At 54.0% G+C, this 21,225-nt stretch overlaps 1 protein-coding gene across 1 annotated transcript in view; it reads left to right on the top strand.

Annotated features, from left to right (window-relative positions):
- The window catches only part of LOC114884191 (plexin-A4), a gene marked incomplete at its 5' end in the record, with an annotated part of 35,030 nt that extends 15,844 nt beyond the window's left edge, over positions 1-19,186 (top strand). Inside the window, 6 exons of the mRNA XM_029203029.1 lie at positions 45-279; positions 3,058-3,200; positions 10,843-11,111; positions 12,866-12,932; positions 13,864-14,010; positions 18,968-19,186. Of these exons, the coding sequence (XP_029058862.1) occupies positions 45-279; positions 3,058-3,200; positions 10,843-11,111; positions 12,866-12,932; positions 13,864-14,010; positions 18,968-19,135 (1,029 nt within the window). The remainder of the gene's footprint in view (positions 1-44; positions 280-3,057; positions 3,201-10,842; positions 11,112-12,865; positions 12,933-13,863; positions 14,011-18,967) is intronic.
- Between the last annotated feature and the right edge of the window lie 2,039 nt (positions 19,187-21,225).

The raw sequence follows: 21,225 nt of genomic DNA on the forward strand, positions 1-21,225 counted from the left end.
CTGTGCCCACACCCAGCTCCGTCTCCCCCCACGTGTCCCCCCAGGCCCGAGTCGGTGGCATGGAGTACTCCCCGGGGATGGTGAACATTGCCCCAGATAGCCCGCTCAGCCTGCCCGCCATCGTTAGCATCGCCGTGGCCGGCGGCCTCCTTATCATCTTCATCGTGGCCGTTCTCATCGCCTACAAACGCAAGTCCCGGGAGAGCGACCTCACGCTGAAGCGGTTGCAGATGCAGATGGACAACCTGGAGTCCCGCGTGGCCCTGGAGTGCAAGGAAGGTCCGGAGTGGCAGGGGGCGGGGCGCGAGCGCGTGCGCGTGCTGCGCGTGCGTGCGCGTGCGTGCGAGCGCGTGCATCTCACACACTCGCAGCGGTGGGCGGCGGGCGGCGCTGGGCCTGGGTCTCCCGCCTCCAGAATCTCTACCTCAAGTCAGGCCGGAATCATTTCAGACCCCACTAGAGCCGTGTCCAGCCCAGGATCCCGGCCGGGTGAGTTGCCCTCTCCTCTGGGGGAGACCCGGAGGTGCCCTGCCATGACGCACTCAAGCAGTCTTCAGCTCTCTTCTTTCAGAAGGTGAGGCTGGAGGGCTGATCCGAGACTTAGAGGAAAGAGCGTTTTACAGCTTGTATTTTAAAAAATTACCAACACCACCACGAAGTGAAATCAGCTGCACTAAATCCAAGAAGGAATGTAGAAGTCAGACTCTTGTCACCCCCAGGAGGTCCCTCGTGAGTCACCCTGGGAGGGCCTGAGCTGATTCTTCGTGTAGATTTATACGCGGAGTAATCAGCCTGTACCTGGGGCTCTGGCGTTCCCACCAGGGAGGCCGTGGCTCTCTAATGGGGAAGCGGGTCCCTTCCATCCTCTCCCCACATCCTCAGCTGTCAACACAGCATCCGCCTTGTGGGACTGTTAATTACTGCCTTTTACTATATTTACGCTGCTTAATTTTTTTCTCTGCAATGTACTCTTCCCTCTAATTAGGTGTAGTGATTAGAATCTCTTTTATGTGCCAGGCGTGAGGCCTTGAATGTCGGAGACGAGACGCTCAGTGACTTGAAGGAAAGCTGCAGACCTGTAAAAAGCTAGCTCCCTCCTTTTCCTCCCCACCAGCTGAGCACCCCAACTGGGAGGGGGCCGCAGGGGCAGTGTGAAGCCAGGTTCCTCTTGGAACGTTCCAGAGAAGGAGGAATTAGCAGTCACAAAGGGAGTCCTGACTCGGGGACACCAGAGGAGGGCCTTGGCTTCTAGCTCGGGAGAGGCTGTCTCACGTGGGTGGGAAGAGAGATGATAGAGCAAAGGACACGTAGGATTCGCCTTGAAAGTGTTTTCCAGAGGCGCCCCGAGCTGGCTCTTGAACGCTGAAAGGGCAGCCTGGGTCCAGGGAAGGCGACTTCCCGAAGCCTTGACGGTGAGTCAGGCCTTCAGCCACATACAGACTCCGAAGAGGCCCAGCCTGGCCCCCGCCCAAGGCCCGACCTTTGGATATATAAACACACACACACATGCGTGCACACATGCCCACGGACACTCGCTGACGCCCACTCAGGCGGTCACTCATGCCCTCACACTCATGCCCATGCACGCATTCCCACAAACACACACACGTGTGTTTCTCACTCAGCCGACACGAGTTCTCATCAGGGTTTTTGGTGACGGTACATGCCAGAAAGGCTCACTGACTCCCCTTTCACACGTATTGGTGTAGGTTCCACTCAGATGTGTTAGGGTTACTCTACCTTCGGAGTCACTTTTCTTGACAAGGTCCCCCCGCGTCAGTGTGAGCAGAGATGCAGAAAGAGAGCAGCACAGGAGGGGTCTGCAGCAGCCTCTCTAGGGCTCCCGGCGCCATCCCCGTTGTCAAACCAGAACTACTGGTATCCTCAAGGCCCGGAGACCCAGGGTCCCCAAGCAGGAGGTCAGCACCGCAGGGTGTGGTGAGGTCCTGCCGGCAGCAGCTGGGCGGCCGCGTTGTGGTCACGTCGTCGGCAGGGACCACTGGGTGCAGGGCTGGCTGTTCGAGGGCCTTGGAGCTACACTGGGCTTGTGAATTCCTTCTGAGCCCACAAAGTAGTTTTTCCTTATTCTTGTCTATGTAAATAGAAAGAAGTGTTGTTTAGTCGATACCCACTGGCTGTTCTCTGCAGGCATGCATTAATCCATCGTGTGTGTGTGTGTGTGTGCGCGTGCGTGTGCTCGCGTGCATGTGTGTACATGTGCATTTGCGTGTGCTAAGGGAAAAAATGGGAGAAGGAGGGGCTGAGCACGTTACCTCTGACAACCTCCCAGGGTGGACGGCTGTACCCAGGACAGAGAGTGATCACACGGCTGTGTAACAGTGGGTCCGTGTGTGGAACTTTCTTGGGGGCCGGGGGGTGGTCTTGTGGCTTCGTGACCATGCCGGAGGCCTGGGCTGTCTCCGCAGACAGCGGTACCTATATGCAGATCATAATTCACCATTGAGTAGCATGACCTTGAGAAAGGAAGGACAAAGAGACACCCTGCATATTTATCCAGAAGGGATATATCAGTGGGGCAAGAGCCCTCATCTGGCCCCATTTGGTGGTTTGATGGCTCCAGTAAGCTGCATGGCCAAGAAGTGGGACTTCAGAAGAAATAGTTCTTAACTCCTATAAGGAAACCCACTGTAAAACACAGAATCTGAAACAGACTCTCCATCACTGGAACCGCCTCCTTCACTCCCTCTGTCCTTCGATATCACCCCTAACCCCCAGTATATTTTGCAAGCCAAAGCCCTCATCTTCAGAGGGGGAGGCCCTCCTGGCCCCAGCAGCAGCTCAGATCTGTGGACAGCCTGCCCCCCATTCATGTTTTGGAAGGGATTTGGCCCAAGACAAGCTTCCTTGTGCTGCATCTTTCTCCCATACCTACATCGTTCACCTCAGCTACATAAAACATCCCCCTCCTCCTCATTCCTGCGCTACTCGGGTCCACTGTGCGGGTCTCCGGGGGCCTGGGAGAGGGTTCTGAGTGTTCCGAGGCGGCGTAGCTCTTGGGCCCCATCCAGCAGTCTCACGGGCTTGTCTTTGTGCCAGCCTTTGCCGAGCTGCAGACGGACATCCACGAGTTGACCAGTGACCTGGACGGAGCTGGGATTCCCTTCCTGGACTACAGAACCTACACTATGCGAGTGTTGTTCCCGGGAATTGAAGACCACCCTGTCCTCCGGGACCTCGAGGTGAGAAGCAGTTCTGTGGCCAAGTCCTTTCCCATTGTGGTGTTAGTGCAGAGAGAGACAATGGTGACCAAGTCCAGCCGCCTCATTCAGAGGAGGGTCAGCTGAGGCCAGGGAGGGGACGAGACTTGCCCAAGGGGTGGTGCCAGCTTGCCCCGCCGTTGCTGCCAGCCCGTCCTTCGGGAGGAAAGGAAACTCAGAGCAGAGGTGGGAGTAGGGCTTTGGGTCTTAGGGGGTCATAAATCCCTTGAGAATTGGATGGAAGCTGAAGACCCTCTCCTCAGAAAAACTGTCCATAGACACAGAAACGGGAAATCTGGCAAACGATGTAGGAAGTTCACGGACCCTTGTTTAAGAAACCACGATATAAGGGATTTCACCGCTTAGTTGGTGCTCAGTAAATAAATGTGGGAAAGATAAGGGCTGCACTCAGGACGAAGGTGGGAATGTGAATGATAAGAACATCACTGCCTTTGTACCAGCAGGGACCTCATCTTGTGAACACTTTATCCCACTTAGTGTCTAGCATAGTGTCTGGCTTAAGCATATATTCGTATTATGCTTTGTTCTGAAAGGGATTTTGAATGACTTATAAATACCAGAAAAATGTGAGAAATATAAATGAGGAAAGCAGGGCACAATAATCATCGTAAGGAATAATTACCCTGAGTTGACTGTTGACTAACATCCTGGGCCAGTTTTCAGTACTTTACACATGTGCATTGATTTAACCTCCCAAGAGCCCTCTGAAGCAGGTACACCCATTTCACAGGTGAAAACACTAAGGCCACACAACTGGGAGGGAGTGGGGCAGGGATCTGGGTCCAGCAGGGAGACTCCAGAGTCTATATTCCTAAGGACAAGCCTGTGCACGTGACTTCTGAGGGGCTGTGTCCGTGTCATGCCCTGTGGCTCTGGAGACTTATTTGGATGGATCAAAAATCTTTGGCCAAAACACCACGGAAAATAAGACTGATTCCATATTTATATTGTCCGTAACATAGAAACAGACCTGTCACTCTGGAGTTGCACAGTTAAGCAGGTACTGACCCCCTGGGAATGTCTGCATGGGTTCTCCAAGGGGACGCAGAGGCTGTGTCCCTCTGCAGGAAATGCAGCAAGTCCCCAGGGCCCTTGGGGCCCCCCACACACATTTCTCCAACTTGATGGTGGAATGAAGAGTGTGTGGGTGTGTGTGTGCGCGTGTGTGTGTGTGATTTTTGTGTAGACTGTGCATACCTCATTTATCTTTGTAATTCTGGCTTCCAGCAGAGTGCTTGGCACATAGTAGGCATGCAGGAAGTGTTGAATGATTTGAATAAATGAATGTCTGTGTGTCTGCCTGAATTAGGGTGGAAATGGCAGTCCTAGGAAGGCAAGTTGTGTTTGAACGTCCGCACACCCCTCAAAATAAGAATTCAACTAGGATGAGTATGTAAAGTTATTTTCTCTTTTTCATTAGCTCAAAATTCCAAGTAGATTTGCTTTAAGCATTTAACCTTTTTTTTAAAAACATCTTTATTGGAGTATAATTGCTTTACAATGGTGTGTTAGTTTCTGCTCTATAACAAAGTAAATCAGCTATATGTACACATATATCCCCATATCTCCTCCCTCTTGCATCTCCCTCCCACCCTCCCTATCCCACCCTTCTAGGCGGTCACAAAGCACCGACCTGATCTCCCTGTGCTATGCAGCTGCTTCCCACTAGCTATCTATTTTACATTTGGTAGTGCATATATGTCCATAAGCATTTAACTTTTAAATCAGATTTTCTGAGACCATTTCCAAGCTGGCATCCCTGTAGGGCAGCCCGGATACTTTGGAGCGGGCTGGGAGACAGCCTTCTCCCACACAAGGTGTTTTCTTGATGGACACACACACTCCACACTGCTTTCCCAACCAGTCCTATGGCCCATATTGTAAATCATGCCACGTCCTATCCTATGGTCTTGTTTCTCATTTGATCCCGTTTATCTTATGGCTTTCCCACCTGCCCTTGCATCTCTATAGATGTTTAGATTCTCAGGCCTGACTTGGCACTGATGTAGCACACACCCAAGGGCAGTGCACTCACAAGGGCTGCCCAGGGCAGCGGAGGGGAGCTCCAGGGCTCATCCCCCCACAGGATGCTGTGGGCGGGTGCAGGTTGAACACGGCACCGCTCCAGACGGCACCGACCATATGCGGCACTTCCTGGACGCGTGCAGTGCACGACCTGCCTCACTGTCTCTAGCAGCCCTCTTTGCCCGAGACCAGCATCCTAATGACTCCCTCTCGTTGCCTTTCTGAACTGTACCAGGCCCCTTGCTGAAAGCTGGTGGCATCCCCACCCAGCGGCACTTCCCAGGGCCTTTCCTCCAGGGCTAGTTCTCTGAGAGAAACTGCTGCCCAGCTCCTAGGCTTACTCCTCAGCAAGGTGTGCAGCCCAGGAGCCCTGCCCAGCAAGCTGGGCTCCAAAGACAGGAGCCCTGGGCGCCCTCAGAGCGCTGCTCGGAGCCAGCTCCCTCCTCCCCTGTGTGCTGCCCTGACCCTGCCTGCCTTGTTCCCAGGCATCTGAGGCACCCCTCACTGGAGGCTTCTGGGGCTGCAGAGTGAACTGCAGCAGACTCCTACCCCTGCTCAGAAAGCTTCAGGAGCCCTTGTTCCGTACGGTCCAGAGACCCACAGTGTCTTCACTTCACTGGGACACAGCCCACCCCGCAGGCTGGACACACACTCACCAGGGCACGTGCAGATCTGCACCACCAGGAGTCCCTGACTCCCCTGCCCCGCCCATCGGTCAGGGGCTGTGGGATGAGCTCAGCCCTCGAAGGGCTGCCCAAGAAGGCCTCTGAGAATCGGGGCTGCTGGGTTCTGATGATTACCTGACCAGCCTGTGTGACTCCCCGGATGCTCCCTGGGTGGACACCTCACGTCTGCCCGAGACCGTTCCCATGGGCCCCGTTACAAGTCACAGCACGTCCTACCGTGGCCTGATTCCTCACCTGGCACGTTAGAATTTCCCCTCAAACCTGAGGCTTCTCTCTTGTCCTTGCCTCTATCACAAGGGGAGACTTTCTCGTCCCATCCTTCTGCTCAGGATGGGGCTAGCAGCCAGCTTCACCGATTTCCCTGAGTTGGAGACCACGAGACGGCTAATCGTCACGCATGGGCTCTGAATCAAGCAGGTCACACAGGTTTTTTTAAGTTCTGGTAAAATATACATAACATAAAATTTACCATTTCAGCTGTTTTTAAGTGTACAGTTCAGTGGCCTTCAGTTCACTCACATTACTGTCCGTCACTACAGTCTATCTCCAGAACTTTTTCATCTTCCCCAGCTGAAACTCTGTACCCATTGAACAGTAACTCCCCACTCCCCCTCCCCTGCAGCCCCTGGCAACCACCATTCTACTTTCTGTGTCTATGAACTTGGCTAATCTGGGTACCTCGTATAGGTGGAATCATACAGTATTTGGACCTTTGTGACTGGTTTACTTCACTTAGTAAAATGTTTTCAAGGTTCATCCTTGTTGTACCACGTGACAGAATTTCTTTCCTTTTAAGACCGAATAATAGCCCATTGTGTGTAGAGACCACATTTTATTCATCCGTTCATCTGTCTGCAGATACTTGGGCCGCTTCCACCTTTTGGCTAGTGTGACAATGCAGCTATGAACATGGGCGTACAGATATCTGTTTGAGCTCCTGCTTCCATCTTTTGGGGCATATACCTAGAATATAAGACTTTTTCATTTCCATTGAACTCATTAATTAATTTCTTACAGACAGAAATCAACTTTTACTGTTCCACATTAGCTTGGGGCTATGTGAGATCCAGCCTTCTTTGTAAGATCCAGAGATCTTGTGTGGATGGTTCTCTTCTTATGTGTTTCCAACCTCTCCCTGCCACTGGAATAGTTTCTCTCTATTGGTTTTCCGGGTTTGGAAACATTCCTAGGGAAGCCATTGACTAATCTAAAGCAGGGTTTGCACCTTTTCAGGCACTGGGATGGGCATGGTAGGTGCGTGTGAAGAAGATGGGGTCCTCTGGCTCTAGGCTGTCCTGGAGGTTAGGCTACCAGGCCTCTCTTCTGTGACCGTCTGGTGCAGTCCGGGCATTTGGGTGAGGGGTTGCCCAGGCACTGATCACACACCAGTCCTTCAAAGACAGAGAGCAAACAGTAACCACACACCTCATTTTCCACCTATATCATTGCCTCCTAAACTCTAACCTATTGGGTTACAGTGAAAATTTACTATCCAGTTTTATACTCGCAGACTTCAACTAAATTATCGAACCGTCTGGTGAATAAAGAAAGTCTTGTTTCAGGGTGCCGTCTGCTTAGGGAGTAGGGGTGCAAGTTACACAGGGGAACTGTTCTAGATACACTCTACCTCCCTCCATCCCCTCTTCCTGAAAGGGGGAGAAAGTGCCTACTTTCCACACCCAGACACTGTGCCAATGCATTAGGTACCTTGGAAACTCTGGGGCAAGAGGGATCAGTGGAAACAGCCAATGGAGGAGAGGCAGGTAATAAAACTTCTGCTGTTTAAGCGCGCTCTGTGTGCACCGAGCACTTTACACACGTTATCTCATTTAATGTTCTTGAAACATTATGACATAGGCACTCATATTCTCATTTTATAGATGAGGCAATAGAGCCCGGAGGTGACAGGGCTTTCCTCCATGTACGAGTCTGTTAGTCTCTCTGATTCCAAACCCCATGCTGCTACAGGGATGCTCTTTCCCTGCAGGTAGCTTCGCTAAACCCTCCTCCCCAGGGCCCTGAGCCTTGCTGCCCAGAAGGAGCGTGCAGCCAGGTCAGGGAGTCCAGAGCACATCCTCCTCCACTCCAGGCGCCACAAGCCAAGCCTGCACTTGGCTCCCCTGCCCTCGACGGACGGCCACCTGAGCTCCAGGAGGCCCTGCACGGGGCGCTGCAGGGGGGACTCAGAGCTGGCCTTCAGTCACCTCCCAGGCCCAGGGGTAGGCCAGACAGGCCAAGGATGCACAGGATGGACGGGCGCTCAGGAGCCAAGCAAGCTGGGGTTTGGCAATCCTGCTGGCTGGCCTTGGGAAGCCACAGTAGCTTCCCTGAGAGGCTATTAAAAGAGGGTCACGAGAAGGCTTCATTGGACCAATGTGTACAGTGTGCCAAGACTGTCCTTTGTCCATGGCGGGAGCCCAGGAAGTGGCATTGTCTCTTATTATCGGGACAAATTAGAGAAATGTCTTCTGAGAGGTCTGAAGGAGAGGGGAGGTAAAACGGGTACGCCTGCGTGGGAGGGGCTGTCTTGGAGTGGGGGGCTGGGCAGTAGGAGACAGACATCTGGGCAGATTGAGGCCCCACGCAGTGGCACAGTGAGGTGGCCATGTCTCCCTGCTTTTCCCTCAAGAGCCGCCGTGGAGTGGGGGACTAGGGGGGCCAGGCAGGAGGCAAGCCGAGGCTAGAGACCTTGGGGAACCAGAGGGTCTCCAGGAGGGGCTGTGCTGAGAGCCTGGCGGAGCCGCCGGTGGCCTGGCTGGCACCACCCTGGCTCTGGTGAGCTCTGCTCTCTCCTGAGAACTGCCTGGAGAGGTACCAGCCTTCCGTGTACCAGCACAGCTGTGTACCAGCACAGCGGCAAAGGAAATGCAAACGGACCTGTTTTGGAAACATGCATGTTCCTGACCTGTGGGACCTGCTGATGCCAGGCAACGGGGGTTCAGTGCGAGTGTCTCTCTGAAGAGTTCAGGGGTCCCCCCACTGAAGGGGCCTTGAGACTGTTGGCCTCCCCAGTTTAAAGTCTTCAGAGTGAAGCAGGATGAAGTTGCCGCCATTCCGTAGCTGGACTGTGATGGTGCTGAGGCTTTTCACGCATCTCGTTCCTGCTCCCAGGAGCCCCAAGAGGGGGCAGGACACGGTGCCAGCTGCCCAGTTCATGGCCCGGTCTGACACTTCTCTGTCTTGGGGTCTGGGGAAAGTTCCCTATCCTCGTGGGACCCTGGGGTAATAATGGCACCTACCTCGTAGGCTGTTGGGTGGATTACATGGGTCAGTATTTCTAAAGCATGTGGAACTGTGCTTGGCATAGAGTAAGGTCTGTATACATATTAACTGCAGTACCTTCATGTTGTTGATAAAGGAACTGAGTCTCCTAAGGGTTCTGCAACTCATAAATGACTGTGATGAAGTTAATGCAAGCTCAACGGACTCTGAAACTGTGTTCTTTACTGCTCCATACGGGACACTCCTTCCCAAGGACCTGGTGCATCTACTCTCCCTGCCCCCGCCAGGGGGGACACATCCCTCAAGATGAGGCTTCGATGGCACCTCCTTTGGATGCCCCACCTCCTCCAGCATGCCACTTCCCACCAGATGCCCTGCTCCATGTTCTCAGAGGGCCTTCCCTCCAGGGCAGAGGCTGTGCTTCATTTTTTAAGTGAACTTTTTGTTTTAATGGAAGTATACAGACAGAGCAATACACAAATTATCAGAACACAGCTCAGCGCATTTTCCCCGAGTGAACACAGCCATTAAGCCAGCACACAGATCGAGAAGCAGAACATTACCAGCCTCCAAAAGTCCCCCTGTGCCCCTTTCCAGTCACAGCCGCCCCCAGAAAACCCTTTTTTTCCCCATTGATGAATGTTAATTGTTTTGATTTAAATGGTATTGTCCAGTATGCTCTCTCTTGAGCGTGGCTTTTTTCTTTCAATATGTTTGCAAGATTCATCCCTGTTATTGTGAGTAGCAGTGGGTCCTTCATCCCTATTGCTGTGCAGCATTTCATTGGGTGAATGCACCGCAGCTCCTGGAACCCTCCTATTGTTGCTGGGCCTCTGGTTGTTTCCCATTTGGGGCATGACGCATGGTGCCGCTGTACCTATTCTCGTGCATCTCAGAGACGCATCCTCCATGCACAGCTCAGCCGCTGGCTCATGTTGCTGAGTGGATGGTACACCCTTGCACCCTTGCACGGACCTCCCAGTGAACAGAAGATGCAGGCAGGAAGATAAAACCTTCTTCCCCCCCTTTCCCTGCATGGAGCAGGGTCTCAAAAGGAATCCCTAGGAAAACATCAGATGCTAGAGCTAGGGAGTGCCTGAGAGGCTCTTGGGCTTAAGCTTTCCCTTTTTTAGGTGAATGAACTTGGGCCCCCAGAGAAGTAAAGGGACTTGTCCAAGCTTATGTGGCGTGGGGATGTCAGAGCCCACGTGGAACCCATAAGTCCTGACTCTGAGCCCACTGGTCTGTCAACAGGACCCCCAGGGCCAGAGACAGGTCAGCATTAGGTTAGCCAGAGGCCCAGGTTTGGTGATCCCCCAGCAAGGGCGTCACTCACAGCGTCCTTGACCTCCTGGAGTCCCTACCTGGGACTGTGATGGTGCCTCCAGTGGCGTGGGGTCCCCTTGTCCACGCCATGCTAATGATGACGTTCTCTCTGTCTCTAGAGACAGTGACCTGCCTCGTGGGCTGTGATGGAGGTTAGGTAGACACCAAATGTGGCGCCTGGCTCTAGATAAGGACTTGGTGGCATCAGCCAGCTGGCCTGTCGTGGGTGAATGGGAGGATGGGAGGGTCAGCAGTGTGCACGGCCCACCAGGTGGGGTGTCCCTGGGGCCTCGCCTGTCTTGGGCAACAATTAAGACTCGCGCACCCCTGGGTCTCCCCCGCAGGTCCCGGGCTACCGGCAGGAGCGCGTGGAGAAAGGCCTGAAGCTCTTCGCTCAGCTCATCAACAACAAGGCGTTCCTGCTGTCCTTCATTCGCACGCTGGAGTCTCAGCGCAGCTTCTCCATGCGTGACCGCGGCAACGTGGCCTCGCTCATCATGACGGTGCTGCAGAGCAAGCTGGAGTACGCCACCGACGTGCTGAAGCAGCTGCTGGCTGACCTCATAGACAAGAACCTGGAGAGCAAGAACCATCCCAAGCTGCTGCTCAGGAGGTAGGGGTGCGGCCCCGGGGTGTCCGACCCAGCCCAGCGCACCGGCCTGGCCCTCCTGCCCTCACGGAGACCAGGGCAGGGCTCCCCGGAGCAGCCAAGCCCCCCAAGGTCAGGTACTGACCTGGCCAGAGGCCAGGGTGCACCCCATGCCCTCTTAGAAGAACCTGTCCATCATGTTCGTGCCTCTGACTCAACCACGGCCCATCTGCTCACCCCGTGGTTTTTCTTCTGCCCCTAAATCCACTTTCCATTCTCCTCCCTCTGCTCTAACCCTCCCCTGATTTGACCCTCTCTATCAGGGGTTTTCTCTTGGGCACTCTTCAGAGGTCATCTTTCCATCCCCTCACCTTATCTAAGTCAGAGCTTGAATCAGGACAGACACCTCAGGGCCTCTCTGGGAACCCACCTCACCATCTCAAGTTGGGAAACTTTAGCCCCTGCAGCTCTCACTGCTGTCTGGTAACAGGAGAAGAAGCATCACCCGGGAGGTTGTTGGAAAGGCAGAATCTCAGGTGCCACCCCACACCTACTAGATCAGAATCAGCATTTTAGCGAGAAACCTAGGGGATCTGAATGTGTAGTGAAGTTTGAAAAGCACTGGTCCAGTCTTTAGCGGCAACTTGCCTGATGCAACACAGCAAGTATTTCCTGGCACCTGCTATGGGCTCTGCCCGGGTCCAGGGTCCGCCTCTCAACACCGTGCGATGCCTCCTCCTCGACACCGTTGAAATCTGCATGGTCACGTGTGCAGAAATAACCATATACCGTGCCTTTGCCTTATACAAAATCGAGACCCTCTGCCTCTGTCTACGCTGCCATTCAAATTGTTCATGTACTTGAAGGCCATTGCAACCAAAAGTGTCCTTTGGTTCGTGATGCTGCTGTGGTGTTTTCACTTCCAAAGTAAAAGAATAAATGGGTTTGGGTAGCAGCATGAAAGATGCAAATTAGACTCAAGAATGAACTCCCTGTCATTGCAAATAAAACACTAGAAAGGTTCCCAGGAGAAGTTCCAAAGTGCGTGGAAGCCTTTTAAATAGGACAATTTGGGCATCTGTTGGAATGAGCTGGGTATCCGGCTCCATGTTACTACCTACTCTGGGAGTCTTTAGCTTAGGGGATGGGCTCAGTCTAGTCTATCTGGCCTTTCTCCTTGACCCTCTTCCCCTGCCACCTTCTTTTCTATCCCTTGCCAAATGAGTATCTCCCAGATTTTTTTTTCTTTTCTTTTCTTACCCCAAGGAACACACCTATCCTATAAAGTTCTCTAAGGCTATCACCAGTGTGGCAGCTATGAGCCACATGTGACTATTTAACTCTAAGTTAATTTAAAGTAAATAAAATAAACAATTCAGCTCCTCAGATGCACTCGCCGCATTTCAGGCGCTCAGTAGGCATCGGTGGCTGGCGGCTACCATGCTGGACAACACAAAGTGCTACTGGGCTATTTCATCCACCCCGAAAGTGCTCTTGGACAATTGGACAGGGCTGCCCTAACGCGTTCTCACAGAAACTCACCCGGGAGCCTGCGCACAGAAGGTCATCTCCCCGCTTGGTAGGCAAAGCTTGTCTTATCATTATGGTGTGTCCAGGAGTCCAAGGAACTCAGGTATCCCTCAGGGTCTTAAGATTTGGCCTGAAAGCCTTAAGCAGCAAGAGCCGTGCAGATCCCCCTGCCCTCCCAGCCCCTGAGGTCTGACCAGCTGCCTCTGTCTTTGTCTTGCCCTGCTGGGTCCCTCTGTGACTGGTGCCAGGACTGAGTCGGTGGCTGAGAAGATGTTGACCAATTGGTTTACTTTCCTGCTCTACAAGTTCCTCAAGGTATGATTGGATTCTGGGGGACCTCTGGGCCTACCTCAGTTTCCCCACCAGCCTGGGAATGAACCAGCATCCCCCCTATTTCCTCCACGGCCCCCAAGTCCACAGATGCTGGGGCCTAGCTCCTAGAACCCCGCCAAGAAATGTAGTTTCCCTTGTCATGGAGGGAACAGGCTCCTGACCATCTCAGGAGACAGAGACCCACGGTCAGGCCTGGCTTGAGAGGCACGGTCCCCACAGGTCACTGTCTCACAGGTGAGGGGAGATGAGCTTCTGAGAAGACCCTGCATTCCCATTTCACGCTGAAGACAAGTCACCCCTTTTTTTTCCTCTTGCTCTCCTCCTGCCCCTCCGGCCCCAGACTTACTGAGGCTGATGAGGGTCCTGGGCAGGTACAGGAGCACGTGTGGCGGCAGATAAGCCGAGGACATGCCTGGGAGGTGGAAGAGCTGCTCGGCCTCCAATTACTAACTTGTTTTCTAAGGAGTTCACGCCACCGAGGACTGACCTCTGTCTCTCTCTCCCTCTCTTTTTTTTTTAATATATCTTTATTGGAGTATAATTGCTTTCCAAGGGTGTGTTAGTTTCTGCTGTATAACAAAGTGAATCAGCTATACATATACATATGTCCCCATATCCCCTCCCTCTTGCATCTCCCTCCCTCCCTCCCTATCCCACCCCTCCAGGACCTCTGTCTCTAGATGGGGCTGCAGAGAAAGCAGGGTGGAGTGAGGGCGGGGAGAGGGGCAGAGAGGGGGCCGGGGGCCGGGGAGATGAAAAGAGAGCTCAAGAATGGCAGTGGGAAGGAGCAGGAGAAGAGAATTATAACTGAGGAGTGGAAAGCAGCCCTTCGGAGAGGCAGAGGCTGGGGGAGGCCGGGCTCCGCACACCTGGGGCCCGGGGTCCACCCAGCATGACTCTTCTCTGTGTCCAGGAGTGTGCCGGGGAGCCCCTCTTCTCCCTGTTCTGCGCCATCAAGCAGCAGATGGAGAAGGGGCCCATTGACGCCATCACGGGCGAGGCCCGCTACTCTCTGAGCGAGGACAAGCTCATCCGCCAGCAGATCGACTACAAGACCCTGGTAAGCCAGCCTCCCAGCTCCTCCCCGTGGCTCTGGTGGGTGGGTTGTGGCCCTGCGCAGCCCCTGCCCAGCCGAAAGGATGGTGGAAATGCTGACGACCATCCTCTCTAACGCCTCTTTAATGCCACTGCTCTCAGCCACCTCTCTGGGTGCCCACTGCACGGGGCCAGCCTGGTGTTCCACCTGTGCCAGTCACTCCATCTGTGCCGGTCACCCCGACTTCCTTGTCCTAACATGCCAGGGCACCTGGATTTGAAGACCGGTGGCTCAGACACACCTGAGCAACAGCAAGAGACCGGTGTGCTTTCAGGCCGGTGCACTGGATTGTGGGGCAGTAACCCCTTGCCGGCAGCTGGCTGACTGATCCCAGGGAATGAACTCCTTCTCAGCAGTTCTCCCAGTGGAGAACCCACACTTCGCAGACCAGTTCCAAGCAGGTAGCATGTAGAGCACGAAAGAGGGGAAGCCAGAAGTGGTTGCTCGTGGTTCTGAAGGTCGCACCTACATGACCCGAGCTGTAGGATGGGAGGCCAGGCTGGCCTAGCGGTTTAAGGTGTTTGTCCAGGGAACAGGGGGATCCCCTCAGTCAACGTTACACTCCCTTTCCTGCCAGAAACAGGCATCCTAGGAGGCAGCAAAGCTCAGCATTTAAGAGCACGGGGTTTGGAATCGGGCAGAGCTGGATTGGAGCTATGACTCCTTCTGACCAGCTGGGGGATTCGGGGCTTAATCTCTCCAAGTTTGGGTTTTGTTTTTTTAATCTGAAAAAAAAAAAAACAGGGATAATAATAAAAGAGGGATAATGACAGCATGTAGCTCCCGAAGGTGTCCAGAAGATGGAGTGGGATCTGGTGTACAAAGCTGTGAGCCCAAGGTCAGCCCACTGCTGCCTCACGGGGGCTCTGCTTCCTCTTTCCCGCCATACCTGTCCGCTGGTGCCCACTGTCTCTCCAGGCGGGAGAGCTCACTCTTGGGCTTTTCTTGGAGAGAGTTGTGACCTCCCACCAGATCTTTTCCAGGAAAGAGAAGAGGAGGTAGAAGAAAGGAGTGAGAAAACAAGATAAAAGATAAATGTGGAGGGTGGTACGTGGGTGGATCCCAAGAATGGAGGTGGAAGAGACAGCAATGGTGTTAAAGAGGACAGAGAATAGATGGGATTTAAAATGCAGTCATTGGGAAGTGAGACACATGACAGGCCAAGGCATGGCAGAGCCCGGCAGGGGCCGAGAGCCGAGGATGAATCCCAGACCCCGAGGCCAGCTGGGGAGACATCCCTGCCACTCTGAATAAAGCCAGTCTTGCTGGCTGGGCGTGATGCAACCGTGATGCACCTGTCCCACTCCGTCCTCGGAGGGCCCTGGGAATCCCAGCAGGCATCTCAGCAGATTTGCCGGGATTGGCTCAGTTGACGAGGCTTTGAGGCAGCAGGGTGAGTGAGGGCCCTGCTTCTTTGCAGTCGTCGTCTGCTCCAGAGGAGAGAGTTAGAAGCTCTGATTAAAATGGGAAAGGAAGGGCTTCCCTGGTGGCGCAGTGGTTGAGAGTCCGCCTGCAGATGCAGGGGACACGGGTTCGTGCCCCGGTCCGGGAAGATCCCACATGCCGCGGAGCGGCTGGGCCCGTGAGCCACAACTACTGAGCCTGCGCGTCTGGAGCCTGTGCTCCGCAACGGGAGAGGCCACAGCAGTGAGAGGCCCGCGTACTGCAAATAAATAAATAAATGGGAAAGGAAAAAAAAAACCTTCCAAAAATAGAGACCAGAATAGATTTCTTAATGAGCTAGAACTACTGTTGAAATGTCTCCTGCCTGGTCTCTCCCTCTCCCTTTCTTTCCCATCTCATCAGCGGCTCCCCAGTATTGAATCCAACACGGTTGTAATAACACTCTGTCCCCAGATTGCAGCATCCTTTATTCCAGAGCCCAAACTACTGTTAGCACACCCAGCCTGGTTGCAGATGACTTCAAGAGAATGTGAGGAAATTGGAGTGGGTCAGGGACGCGCATCCATTTGAGGTGGAAAGAGTTGGGGAAGAGGCACCGTGAGGAAAGGGGAAGGAAATTACAGTTGTCTTGCTTGGAGAAGAAATGGCTGTGGGGAGGTTTCATAGCCATCCTCAGGCCTGTGAAAGGAACCCCCCCACGTGGAAGGGGGAGCAGCCCGGTGGTGGTGAGGAGGGGCCAGGAAGAAAGTGTGTTAGCAGCAGACAGGACTGACCCGAGACTCCAAGATGAAGGGGTCAGAAAAAGACAGGGTGGCCTGCAATTCAGCACTGGCTGGAGGAGCCCAGGGTACTTTGGGCCAACTGATGGTAACCTTGTGCTGGGCGGAAAGGGTAACCACAAAGAGTGAGACAGGTGCTGAGAGGCTCAGCCAGTATCACTTGACAGTCAGATGCACCACCTACGTGTTGAGTGATTAATTAGATTGAATTTGGACTAGCATGGCCTAGGGGCCTGCTGCTGGGAGTGCCCAAGGGCATAAACTGGGAGCCTGCTAGAGTGCTAGGTGCTCACCTGGGATCCTGCCTGAATGCAGAGTCTCAGACCCCATCCTCGACCTCCTGAGTCAGAATGTGCGTTTTCACAAAACCCCTTTAGTGATTCTATTCACAGGAAAGTTTGAGAAACACTGACCTAGCAGAACAAACCCCAGGCAGTTGCTCTGAAATAGCCAAGAGACCTGGGCGTGGGGCTGGGGAAGGGAACTTCCAGGTGGAGCTGGGGCTTGGCCAGCGGCCAGGGAACCCTGTCCCTCCGTGGGACCACTGCTGCTTCTCCGGATGCCCTGAAGCATCCACAGAGTTGTTCTCATGGGGCCACCACGAACCCCAGGGGCAAGCAGAAATGTCAGGGGGGCATACTCAGGTGGCAGCCCCCGCTTCATGGTCTCACAGCCCAGAAGAAGCTGTGATACTGCCTGGGGGAGGCCAGGCTCCACCACCACCACTGGCCCAGAGCTCAGGACCCCAGGGCAGCACCAAGTACTAGGCTGTGCTTGGCCACGGAGGGGGGCTGGGAGGGGTCCCGGAAGGCTCTTAGGAGGCAGGGAATGGCTGGGAGAGGGCACACAGGAGGAGCACGTGGTCCAGAGTTCCTTCCAGCATTGTTTTCGGTTTAAAACATTTTGAGGGTGACAGTTCGGTTTTATAGATTTAGGAGGTTCTCTTCTTAATGGAATGAGCATGTTCCCGTGGGAGCTCACAGCAGTCTGGTCGCTAATGAAAGGCAGGCGTCCAGGGGCCAGGGTTCTGACTGCCGCCACGTGGACCAGGAACGGGTGGGGATGGGCAGAAGGCTGTCGTCTGGATCTGCAGACCAGACGTACGGTTGGGAAATGGTTGGCGGGGGAGGCGGTACAGTGAAGGTTCTGAGAAGGGAGCGCACAGAGGGCGCAGGCAGCAGGGTCAGACGGGCTGCAGAACCCGGCTCGGCGCGGCCATCTGGCAGCACCTGTGACCCACAACACCCACCCGGATCCACTCTGGTCCACCCAAAGATCCCACGGTCTCATCACGGAGAGAGAGCCCACACTGAAGACGGCAAGAGAAGCAAAGCTGTTAGAAATGGCCCAGAACTTTTTTTTTTTAATAAATTTATTTATTTATTTATTTTTGGCTGTGTTGGGTCCTCGCCACTGCACGTGGGCTTTCTTTTCAGTCGCGGCGAGCGGGGGCTGCTCTTCGTTGCGGTGCGCAGGCTTCTCATTGTGGTGGCTTCTCTTGTTGCGGAGCACGGGCTTCAGTAGTTGTGGCACAGGGGCTCAGTAGCTGTGGCTCAAGGGCTCTAGAGCGCAGGCTCAGTAGTTGTGGCGCACGGGCTTAGCTGCTCTGCAGCATGTGGGATCTTCCCGGACCAGGGCTGGAACCCGTGTCCCCTGCATTGGCAGGCGGATTTTTAACCACTGCGCCACCAGGGAAACCCTGGTCCAGAACTTTTTAAAGGAAAAAATATAGTTTGGTGCATTAGGCAGAGTCTTAACTTATCTGACTAGTTCCAAAAAGAGAAATGGAGGTCCTGAGCTAGGGTGGCCTCTTCCCCTAATACCAGGTTTCAGGTTCGGAGCCAGGAAGGGCTGTCAGGTGGCCTGAACTTGCAGTTTTTTAAAGGGCACCTTTTTTTTTTTTTTTTTTTTTTGCGGTATGTGGACCTCTCACCGCTGTGGCCTCTCCCGTTGCGGAGCACAGGCTCCGGACGCGCAGGCTCAGCGGCCATGGCTCACGGGCCCAGCCGCTCTGCGGCACGTGGGATCTTCCCGGACCGGGGCACGAACCCGTGTCCCCTGCATCGACAGGCGGACTCTCAACCACTGCGCCACCAGGGAAGCCCTAAAGGGCACCTTTTTATTTTTAAAGAACACTCTAAGCTTCTTACAGATTCTCCAACCTCCAATCAGCCCAGAACCCTCACAAAAATCGAAGCACATGAAATCTTTGGAGAAAGGAGCCAGATTCCCATTAGTGTGGGTGTGTGTATGGGACAGAGTAATGAGAAAGACAGACCGACACACAGGGATGGGGGTTTCAGAGGTGGGCGAGGGTCTGGGTGTGTTGCTGAGATGCTGCCTAGTGTGTGTGTGTGTGTGTGTGTGTGAGTGAGTGAGTGAGAGAGAGAGAGGGGTGGCAGGGGGACATGCAGTAGTGTCCATTCTCTGACACGTTGCCCCTCATTGCCCCCTCCTGCTTGGATATTGTTCCCTTTGATAAATCAGGATTTTAATGGAGTCTCTCGTGAAGAGTGAAATATGCAGCTCCTACTCCTGCAGTGATGCTGAAGCTGTACCACTTTCCTGCTGCTTGTGGGGACAGGAAGGGTAGAGGGCTTGGCTGGGGTCGCCCCACCCCTGTCCAGTCCAACCTGCCGAGGCGGAGCCAGTCAGGATAGGACTCCGGGATGCGGCTGGCATTCCCAGGGCTCTCCATGCTGCCCTCCCCACTCACCGCCTCTCCCCACCGCCCGCAGGTCCTGAGTTGTGTCAACCCAGACAATGCCAACAGCCCTGAGGTCCCAGTGAAGATCCTCAACTGCGACACCATTACTCAGGTCAAGGAGAAGATTCTGGATGCCATCTTCAAGAATGTGCCCTGCTCCCACCGGCCCAAGGCTGCAGACATGGACCTGGGTGAGTAGGGCCGCCCACCCAGGGGGCTGTGCTGTGACTGCTTGGAAGCCCCTCTTACCGACCAGTGGAGCCAGGGTGCAGGGAGCAGGCGTGCACGGCCCCCAGGAGCCCAGGAGGTGCACCTTCATGGCCACTTAGTGAGCAGTAAGCAGAGGGGGGACCACAGTCTGGTGATCTGACTGCCTCTGGGATCTTTTGAGTAGCCGAGGGGTGGGAGTGGAGGTGTCACATCGGCAGTGAAGAGGATTTAGTCTGAATCTGTGTGGCCCAAGGTCTTGCCGCTACCTGCGTCGTGCCCCCAGGCCCTTCCCTTCGCCTCTGCTCTGTGCCTCTAATTTTTGCTGACTACCGAAGGCAAGAGGGATCTGGGTCAGTGGTGGAGGATGGAGAGAAAGGATAGGGAAAAATGAGATATGACAGCCTACTGGGGAGTAGGATGACATTTTATTTGAATGTTCCACGAATAGATCGCATAGCCTATATAAACAAGGGCATGCCACTTAGGGCCAGCTGTCCTTGGATCCAGTTATGGCTTGCCTGAGTGTTTAATAAGATATCGTCCTGGGGAAATCCTAGTGGGGAGCCCCAAGCTCCAAAGAGGCCGGGGCTGAAGAGAGGCAGTTTGGCATTGTGGATCAGCATCAAACATGCCTGGGTTTGAGTTCTGGTTCCACCAAGTCCTAGCTGTGTGACCTTGGTCTAGTTACTTAACCTTTCTGTGCCTTAGTTTCCTTGCCTATAAAATGGAGATTAATAATAGTGCCTGCCTCACTGTAAGAATGAAAGGAGATGATGCATGAAAAAGCCTCTAATGCACTGTCTGGCCCATAGTACGTACTCAGTATCGGCTGCTACTGTTACTGGTTATGGAGATAATAGTGGTAAGGAAACGGTATGTGTCTGTTTGTTGGTCCTGGGCCTGGAGGAAAAGGTGTTTATGTGTGTGTGTGGTTGGGTCTGGAGATTGGTGGAAACATAGAGGTGGGAGGACCTCCAGAGGCCCCTAATCCATCCATCTGGCCTCTCTAAGCTGGCTTCAGCTAAGCCATCCAAGACAGATGGGCGTCTGTGCTATTTTCTAAACTCCACAGGGAATTTGATCCCCTCCCAGTGCCTCGCCCCACCTGCCCCCAAATTCTGATGCCTAAAGACTCAGGATCAGGAATTTCTGCTCACTCACCTCAATTCTTACTGCTTCCCTTCCCCCATCTCCTCCTGGCTGGCTGTTGTCTGGATGTGTTTGGCCCTGTGCCTGGAGCTCCATGGCCCCAGGGAGAGAGACTGGCTGAGCATGTGCTCCCTGGCTGAGCATGTGCTGCCGTTCACTTTGGAGGTGTCTCTGTGTATGTTGTTTCTAGGACCAAGAAGAAGCATCTGTGAGAGTCTGCAGTGGGGGGGGCGGGGGCGGTGTTGGGCAAGTGTGTCCATGTGTGTCCCGGGCACTGGTCCCTAGAGTTGGAGTGGGCATTTGTGTCTGTATGCGGGTGATTCTGCTGCCATGAACGTCCCACAGACTGATGGAGCCAAGGGCTCGCTTACAGAACCAGTGCAAGAGAAAACAGTTTCTGGGAAGGAAGACCCCTGTGTTTCCCACCCCCAAACAATTAAGTGGGCTACTCCATAATGGGTCTCCCAGGGAGAGTTGAATTCACAAGGGTAACCAGGTAGCACTCACCATGCCTTTTGTTCATCTGTGGGAGCCATGGCAGGGTCCACCCTCGGCTTTTCAAAGTCATTATCTGCAAAATGGGTGGGTGGGAGGAGAGCCCTGGCCTAACGGGGCAAGAGGAGGAGCTGTTATAAGAACCTGTATCTTTATGCCGAAGGTGTTTAGAGAGCTCACGGGTGCGGGTGCATGTAGAATTGTGCGCTTCTGGTGCTTGGGAATGGGGTGACCTCCCATGGGGGAGAGAGACCGCGTCATGGCTGGTGGATATGCTGCTCAAGACCAGCCCTCCCCACCTGGAAGCCACACACCCAGAGCTTGGGAGGGGGAGGGGCTGCTTTTTAACTTCAGAACATTTGCTGGGTTCTAGCCCAGCAAAGCATCATTAATGAAAGGATGTGATGCATCTGGAGTGAAGGCACCAGCATCCAG

The sequence above is a fragment of the Monodon monoceros genome, unplaced genomic scaffold (genome assembly GCF_005190385.1).
Source record: "Monodon monoceros isolate NGI ecotype Baffin Bay Population unplaced genomic scaffold, NGI_Narwhal_1 Contig4172_ctg1, whole genome shotgun sequence".
Taxonomy (NCBI): domain Eukaryota; kingdom Metazoa; phylum Chordata; class Mammalia; order Artiodactyla; family Monodontidae; genus Monodon; species Monodon monoceros.